At 39.7% G+C, this 9349-nt stretch overlaps 1 protein-coding gene across 2 annotated transcripts in view; it reads left to right on the top strand.

Moving 5' to 3' along the window:
* kcnh5b (potassium voltage-gated channel, subfamily H (eag-related), member 5b) overlaps positions 1 to 8832 on the top strand; it is a 668271-nt gene extending 659439 nt beyond the window's left edge. For both annotated transcript variants that reach the window (XM_073039513.1, XM_073039515.1), the window contains exon 11: positions 7123 to 8832. In XM_073039513.1, the coding sequence (XP_072895614.1) occupies positions 7123 to 8064 (942 nt within the window). In that variant the 3' untranslated portion in view covers positions 8065 to 8832. The remainder of the gene's footprint in view (positions 1 to 7122) is intronic.
* The last annotated feature ends 517 nt before the right edge of the window (positions 8833 to 9349 follow it).

The raw sequence follows: 9349 nt of genomic DNA on the forward strand, positions 1-9349 counted from the left end.
GTTCTACGGCTCTGTGGTTCTAACTGGGAAGCACTGCTGAGGGTGGTGGTAGAGGAGGATACATTAGGGAGGTTTAAAGGACTCTGAGAGGGGCACAATGAAAGGAAAATGGAGAGCTCTGTAGGTTGATCTTGGAATAGGTTAAAAGGTTAGCACAACATTGTGGGCTGAAGAGTCTATACTGTGTTCTGCTGTTCTATGACCAAAGGGGCTGTTTCTGTGCTGTGTGACTTTCTGACTCTATTAATGATTTACTCAATGCCTTCATTGCCATCAGAAGCTGCACAAGTATGCTTGTTGACTCCACAGCTGTGCTGGTGCATCCAAACCTTTTGGGCATTCTCCAATGCAATCCGCCACACCCACCTGTCCCAACCAACATGCTTGCGTGAAGCCTCCTCTTGGGACATGCCTGACCATGATATCAGTGACACTATGGCCCTAAGTTGTTTCTGCCCATTGGACGTGTTGCCCAAAGGCATAGTTATCACCAATAACTCATGCCAAGGAGGCAAGAAGTTAAATTTCTATTAATTCTGGTGGTAATCTGGGCCCTAAGGTGACAGCACAGTATTAAATTGGTTTAACATTCTCACATGTACTGAAGTACAGTGAAAAACTTTGTTTTATAAGCCGTTCATGCAGATCATTTCATTACAACAGTGTGTGTGGCATCTGTCGGTCTTGAGAGACAATGGATCTGCGCCTGGAGAGTTTTGATTCAGCTGCTGATGGTGGTGCAGCGTCTGTTGTGGCTGTACAGGCCCACAGGGGAGTGACAGTCTCGGTCGCAGCGATTGCATTTGAAGACGCTCCCCTCCAATGTTGCCGTGTTGTTGTCTTTTCGGCGAGCGCGCTTTTCCTCGGTGGCAAGCCTCAGTTTCTCTCCTCCTCGCTCCAGCCCTCTATGTAGTTCTCATCTCCAGCGTGAGCGATCGTTCGCGACGTCTTCCCATCTCTCGATGTCCAGGTGCATTGACATCATGTCCCTTTTGCAGACGTCTTTGTACACTGAGGTAAAAAGAAAAATAATAACATATTGTAGAATATAATGTTACAGTTACAGGGAGAATTCAGTGTGGGTAGACAATACGGTGCAAGTTTATGACAAGGTAGATTGTTAGGTCAAGGGTCTATTTTACCGTACAAGAGATCTGTTAAGTAGTTTTATAACAGCAGGATGGAGGCTGTCCTTGGTGGTACGTGCTTTGTGTCTGATGGGACAGGGAGGGGCTGAGAAGAGAGAATGTCTGGGATAGGAGCAGTCTTTGATGATGTGCAGCCAAGGGTTCCGTTTCCATCATTTCTGGAGGGAATCTGGGCCCTTGCGCATCATCACAATATTAAACAGAGATCATAAAGAGGGAAATACTCTCAGAATTAGTGATATTTTATTTTGGGTTTAGGTGGGCTTCAGGACAGGGCCTGCTCCCCAGGTGGTCAGGTCTGGGCCTGGGGGTTAGGCCTGGAAATGCTGATTGGATCTAAAGAGTTGCAGCATTGAGAGGGGAACTGTTCCCTGTTGGTTTGGTCTGGGCTGGACCCTCCACGCGCCCAGATGCGGGAGAGGTCACTAGGGGCTGCACGGGGTTGGGATGGTGTGTGTTCTTTGGGCTCGCATGCAATCCCATGCATCCCTTGCTGTGGGCCTCCTTCTACCCCCCACCCTATAGGCTGGACTGCTTGGGGGTGCCATGCCCTATCCTGTGGATGGATGTATGGATGTGCAGAGGAGTGGTGCTCTGGAATGGCCATTCACTGGATAGGCCTTCTCCACCAGGTTGTCCCTCTCTCCCCACTGGTCCCCACCCCCTCTCTCTCCCCACTGGTCCCCACCCCCTTTCTCTCTCTCTACCCCCACCAGGTCACCCTCCCCCTCTAACCCATCAGGCCCAGGCCCCTCCTGCCCCTCTCCCCACCAGAACTTTAGATAGAGTGGAATTTCTTTGCTCAAGATGTTACAGACGTTTGGAGTACCAGAGAGCAGATTGTGAACAATGCTGGGTCAGAGAGTGTTCAAGACCGGGACGTATGGGCACCAATGGACATGAGCGATACGTGGTGCAGACAGGAAATTGACAGGAGAGGATGCTTACTAACGGAACATCGTAACATTGAAAATTCAGTAATGGGACAAAACCAGCCATTCAAGGGGCCAAATGACTTACACCTTTCACTGTTCATGTTTCCATGTACTACATGACTTAAATAGAATAAAAATGTATCATTTTATTTTGGCAATTGGTATCAAAGTCTCCTACTTGTTTTCAGATGTGATTCTCACTGACTAAAGCTCAGCTTTAAAGGATACAGATAAACGATAGATTACAGCTCCCTGGTCTTCAGCCCGTGGTTGTAGAAACAGCATGTTCAAAAATTGGCCGTCTTTCGAATAATAGTGATGTCTACTCTTTAGTTATATAAGCCAAAGGCATTGTGTCCAAATCTGACCTTTTTTTTAAAGTTCTGCCATTATGGTAATGGATGACCAAATTAATTAACAAAATCCATCAGTAGTATAATAAGAAAGAAAACTTAGTTATCCTCCCTTCAGGAGATCAGGAGGAAGCTTCTTTATTACTACCTGATGTACCCCCTTCTGACTTTAATTTCATTTGGTCAAATAACACTGTGCTCAATAACCCAGCATGCTTCTGTGAAAGAGACCACTGAGGTACTGTAGGTTCTACATTAACCAAAGACCTTTATTTCATATTCATTACTTTGTAGAGCTCCAAAGTAGACTTTTTTATTTATGTCCTTATAGAATGCTAAGCCAGTCATCTGGTTTTCAAGTTCTTGGCTGAATGAATCACATTAAGAACATAAAAAAATGAATTGAACATTTGTTTGTTGATACTGGATGAATGTTTTGGCCATTTATCTGTTCGCTCTGGTTTTCAGGAAACTGATTTTACTTTTGTTGATTTAAAACGTCTGCAGAAAAATTTAAGTTTTGATGCCTCTTTCAAGTTTACTCCAATTTTCCCTCTGTTAGGTATTCTCTTGCAAAACTAATGTTCTCCTGAGCCTATGGTTTATTACTAATTCTGATTAAACTAAAAGGCTCTGATTTTAATCTAATTGAAGAATAGATTAGAAGGGAATGACTTTGTCGATTGCACTGATAGAAATTAGCGTGCAGTGCAGCAGAATTTAGCTCTTATCACTCAGAGAGAACCAGACATCTCAAACTCAAGCTCCCAACCAAATTGTGCAATGCTTCATCCCTGCCTTATTTTTTCAGAACAAAATTTAATAATCTGCAGAGCAATCAAAAATGAATCATTGTCAATCCCTGAGGGAATTGGCAGAGAGATGTAGAAACTGCTACAATGTATCACTGGGTGATTACTCAAGACCTGCTCTCTGTTAATTAAAAACAATAATTAACATCTCAAATTGAAAAATAATTGCATTGTCGTCATCTAGTACCACATGCCATGGGTTAAATTGTATTTAGCAAGGCATATAATAAAACTAATTGTAAAGCAAGTGATGCTCTCCAATGACAAGGGTGCATTTCAATCGAGTACTCATTGGTTTATATGGCAAGTGTTATAACAAGCAACACCAGCCTTCCCATTAACTTGTCTCTTGACTGACCTCATTTCTTTTCTTTCCCCAGGCAACTGACTATATTCTATTCCATAGCTCCAATATCTTTGTTTATCCCCGGGGTATAGGGGGCAGGACAAGGGAGGAGGCTATATAGGGATGATATTTTAACATGTGAGCTATGGAGTTGAATGGTGTGGGGATAGTGGAATACACAAGTTCAGACTCACTAATTAGACATTTGACCTGTTGAAAGTTCAGTAATAGTGGGTTAGCAGTTTCACAGTATTACCTTCTCATTCCCCAGGGTCAGAGGCCTTAATTCAACCGGTCATAAATCCAAGTTAAGAGCATATAGTAATGATAGAGGATTCCATGGGCAAATGTGCTCCAAACTCCTATCTGGTTTCTGACTATTTCAATGAAAAGTGATCTTCATTTTTTGAGTTTGTTAATTTTGGAGAAAATGTTAGTATTTTTTGCACTTATTTTTTGAACATAATGTTCCATTTCCAAATTTTGCAAGTGTCCACTTTTCTAATGGATATCATATCATCATGGGTTCTACTTATGAGACCCAGTGGTATTTCATGATGGATAATAGCTACAGCCACAACAGGAAGCTGCTCCTCACTGGTACTAAAGCTCCAGAGGAGAGACATGACCATCAGACAGGACCAGCTCACTGATGGCCTTATGTGAAAGCCCATTAACGTTAACAAAACATTTCATATCTGAAGCTATCTCAGACAAGTATGGCCAAGTTGAAGAAACTTCTTCATAAACATTCAGACCTGTCCTGCAAAGTGGAGTTTCAATTTTTCAATGAAACCTGCTCCTCTAGAAGGAACATGGCACCCAGCAACCGTTGTGTCTTCAGCAGCCAATTGATCGAAAGATTATCACAGTCAGAAAACCGGGAAGCAAAAAACACTCATTTTAAAAGCTTATTGAATATTTTGCAGAAGGTAAACTGACTAATACCTAAACACAGAACTAATGCAGAAGGTACCTTAAAAAGTTATTACTTCTATAACTTTGGTGTTTTGTTGAACAAATCATGCTTTTGTATTATGGTGTTAATGTAGAAAAAAATGAAATTTATATTAAATATTGATACTGTGTCGAATATCTCTGTAAATACAGCAACATCACAATTTCTATGCAACACGATCTGCATTTTCTGTGCACGTCCAGATATCACTACTTGCTGTAAGATATAAATAGTAATGTTACTATGTTCCATCACTGTAACCACGTAAATGATTTTCAAACACTAATGGATAATCCTCATCTAAGAAATAAGCAGAATGCTTTCTGGTTGTGATCCTGTTAATTCAAGTTATGCTCTTCTGGTCACCTACCTACAGGAAAGGTATTGATAAGAGTGCAAAGACATTTACAAGCATGTTGCCAGAACTTGATGACCTGGGAAAGGTTGAATAGGTTAGGATATTACTCCCTAGAACAAAGGAAAATTAGGGGAAATTTGACAGAGGTATATAGAATTGAGGGGTATAGATAGGGTAAATGCAAGCAGGCTTTTTCCACTGAGGTTGGGAGGTTATAGGTTTAGGTTGAAAGGTGAAATGCTTAAAGGGAGCATGAGAGTGAACTTCTTCTTTCAGTGGGTTGTGAGAGGGTGGAACGAGCTGCCAGCAGAAGTGGTGGATACAGATTTGATTTAAACTTTGAAGAGATATTTGGATAGGTACATGGATGGAAGGAGAATGGAAGGCTGTGGTCCAAGTACAGGTTAATGGGATGAGGCAGAATAATAGTTTGGCATGGACTTAATAGACAGGAGGGCATGTTACTGTGCTATAGTCTTTGATGACTCCATGACTGTGTGTTCTGCTCCTTCAGATACCTCCAGAAACCCCACTACCAGGAGCAAACAGCAATCAATGTAAAACAACATACAAAACTACAGCTCATTCTAACTTTTATTTCCAGGATTGATTTAATTACAAATGGTTAATATTAGATTTAAGTTATTTAGAGACTGGCTTTCAATGCATTACTCTGATAAGCTCTACATTTGACTATGCAGAGATGTGGAACTGGGACCAGCTAAATCTGTTAGGATGGTCCAATTAACTGTCTATGAAGGGTTGTCCATTTAGTTTCAAATACCTTGTGTTCATTTAAGAATGGATTCTGTCATCGATGGAAAATATAAACAATTAAGAGATGAGCTTTTGCGATACTGTTGATTTATAACAGCAAAGGAAACTTGGAGGAGCCAAGAATGAGGTTTAGAAATTATGGGTCCTGGAAAGCTTACTGAGAAGAAGTACTGATACTTGATTTATCATGATCATTATGTGCTATGTCATATGACATGGGTAATCATGGTCTTCTATCTGTCTTTAATCTGAAAAGTTCTAATAAGCTCTTCAAAACTTTTGCCTGTCATCCCTTGATGCAGCTCATGAATGTTATGTGCTGTCAACCGCAAACTTTTCTTCCATTAATTTTTCCCGTCACTGCAAGATGTTCGAGCTTCTCTTTCCTCTGTACATCCCAGAAATACCAGCTGCCGTTTCCTGACTGGTGATATCAGTTCTCTTCTTATTCTGGCTTTTCACAACACTTCCTCATTTGTTACTGCGTCCTTCCACAATATTTTCATCATTCTTCTCGAAAACCATATTTCTACAGCTTTGAGTCTTCCCTCATTTAGAAATTATATTATACTTAATTATGTGTATTTGATTGTGATGCTATAAACTAAAAGAAAAGTCAGTTTAGTAAGGCCCTTCAGCTCACTCTTGTAAACTTTCAACACCTGAAATATAAACAAGTCTCTGAGATTATCCTTTACTTACAATTAATTTTTCCCACTATTAACTCTTAGCATTTAGGTCAGTTTTTCTTTGTTTCCCTAATGTAACATGCAGTTTAGGTTTTGTTGAAACATTTACAAAACGTTATTTAACTAAGAATGGAATGCTTCTTTTGTGGTGCCGTGCAGGTAGCAGAGATCCATTGTCATCTCCACCGATGTTAAGTACCATCTTCTAAATCATCTCCAGTTTCTTTTCTCAATCAGGCTCTTAGCAATCAGTGAAGTGATGCAGTTTCTTAGCAGCAAGACAAGGACTGAATAGAAAATGTCATATGACAAGTGGAATCTAAAACTTCTCAAATAGTCTTCTTTTCTGCTTTAGTGTTAAAACATAGGAACTTCTACTGTAATAGAGAAAATATCAGCCTGAAAGGATCTGAATAGAGGTCATGTCTGAACCTAATATTGAACTCTTGATCCTTGGTTTCTATGAATTCCTATGAAACTTCAACATTACCTTTTCTTGATTGACTAATGATTGGGATCAAACCAAATTAAATGCATTTGAAAGCTGGATATGATTGTTTGACTGTTTCCACTCTGTCATTTGTGTATCAGGATACTTTCATAGCCTAGCAATTTAAATGGTAATTATCTTAACATTAGTGATTTTAAATAATAAACTGCTTTGTAGGTGGAGAGTTCTAGGAAATTTTAAAACCATCCCATTTGGAAATGCAAATTAATTTTCTTCCCTCTGACTCTTGTTCTAGATCATTTTCCGAAAGATCATTGATGTGAAGAAAGAGGAGGAAGAGCGGATGCGGCTGAAGAATGAAGTGACACTTAATATCCCAGTGGACCATCCAGTCAGGAAGCTCTTCCAGAAGTTCAAGCAGCAGAAGGAACTGCGGAATCAGGCTGCAGAGCGCAGCAGCTCAGACAGAAACTGCCTCAGAATGGATAACCATTCATTTCACAATGGTGTCTCTACCACAGGCACGAGCGTGGTTACGGTGTCTCAGATTACTCCGATACCATCCTCCCTTTCCTTTGTAAGAAATAATGAGCAGAAGATGCAAATACAGCGGGAGACTGTGGAGTTGAGAACAAAAGGTCTGAATGAACAGCTGTGCTCTAAGGTTACTAGTCCCATACAGGCCAAGACTGGAAATGGAAAAGGATGGCTAAGACTTAAGAATTCTGTTGCCTTCACTGACTCTTTCCCTGGGACAAGAGAGGAGAAAGAGCAAAACTGGAACAATGTCATCAAAGCTGAATCTATGGAAATTCTTTCAGAGGAGTCAAAAGGTGCAGATTCTGAGAACAACGTTATAAAGAACCCTTTGAGGAAAACGGACTCATGTGATAGTGGCATTACAAAAAGTGACCTGCGGTTAGACAAGGCTGGAGAGATTCGCAGCCCATTGGAGCATAGCCCGATTCAAGCTGATGTCAGGCACCCCTTCTACCCAATCCCTGAGCAGGCTTTGCAGACTACACTGCAAGAAGCCAAAATGGAACTGAAAGAAGACATTCAGTTGCTATGCAACCGAATGACTGGTCTTGAGAAGCAAGTGACAGAAATCCTTCAGATACTGTCTGAAAAGAGTCAGGCAGAAATACCTTCTGAGAAGTCTCAAGACACAAGTCAGGAAATGTCACATGCTTCTAAACCTCCAGCTCCATCGTTGGAAGAAGATGTTCAGTCTTAGCTTGGAAGATTTAACTTTGACACACAAGTTTAACCAAATGCACAAGAAGACTGCTATGACAGTCAGAAGACTTTTGCATGTCCAGCTGGATTCTGGCCTGCCAAAGAAGACTTATTAACTGAAAAATTGCTTGTAAATTATAAAGATAATTGCATGCATGTATGAAACTTCATTTACAATCCTTCACTGCATATCATGGACCATTCTGTGCAGTGTGGTTACTATTTTCTTCAGTAGGTTTCTGAGCTTGCACAGTCAATTGCCCTTTGAGCTATGGCTCTGTAAGAGCCCAGGCTTGACAACTGAACATGTTTTATTCCCAGTTCAGGGGCAGTTTAATGCATGCTTTGTTTTTCAGGGTTATATGAAAATAGTGCTGTTGATCCACATGTACCACTGCAAGATTTAGTTTACAATTGAAAAATTTATAAATCTAACCAAAAAAATCTTTTTCTTAAATTATTTTCATCAATTTAATTGAAAGATAATGATAGGTATCAAAATCTATTTTGATTAATGAGGGACAGTTGAACTCATTGTTTGTCTAACATCAACATATTATAGAAATTATACCATTCCAATAGCAAGCACTTTTATGTGACCAAAGTGGATTAAATCATGTCATATAGGTAATTTTGTTTTGACTTGTGGAAAATAACTTCAAAAATTCCAATTAAAATTTTTAGTTTTTTTTAACTCCACTTGGGCATTCAGGAATCGAAAAGAAATCAGTATTAATAATTTAGTACTGTCTTAATGCAAGCATTAAATTAGTCAGCTGAAATAATTAGTAAAATGTGCAATATTGTGCTTCAGAGATCTTTTTCCAAGGTTTACAATGACTAAGTTAATGAATAGATTATGAGTTATTATAAGTATGCAGGTCTGCAGGCTCACCAGTTGGTACTTAAAGTGGTCATCAATGTGTGAGAATGTAAGTGAGTGCAGAAAGAGAGAGAAATACATTTCATTTTAATCATTACTTAAGGCAGGATTTCTATAAATATTTGTAAAAGGGTCCCTTTATCTTCAGTTTATTAGTTGATGCTACACTCAGGCATTTGTACAGAATGTTCCTGTAGCTTTTCATCTACTTTTCATGGTTCTTCATATGTTGCATAAACATCTTGCTATGGAAGTCTCTTGTAGCTTTATCCAGTTATACTAAATCTAGGACACTAACTTTAGAATTTTGAACAAAAATTCCATCATTTATACCACAAAACTCAGAAGATGATAGCCCATGTGGGAAACATTACAAAATTTTTATGCCACAAATGAGGAC

The sequence above is a fragment of the Hemitrygon akajei genome, chromosome 3 (genome assembly GCF_048418815.1).
Source record: "Hemitrygon akajei chromosome 3, sHemAka1.3, whole genome shotgun sequence".
NCBI classification, from domain to species: domain Eukaryota; kingdom Metazoa; phylum Chordata; class Chondrichthyes; order Myliobatiformes; family Dasyatidae; genus Hemitrygon; species Hemitrygon akajei.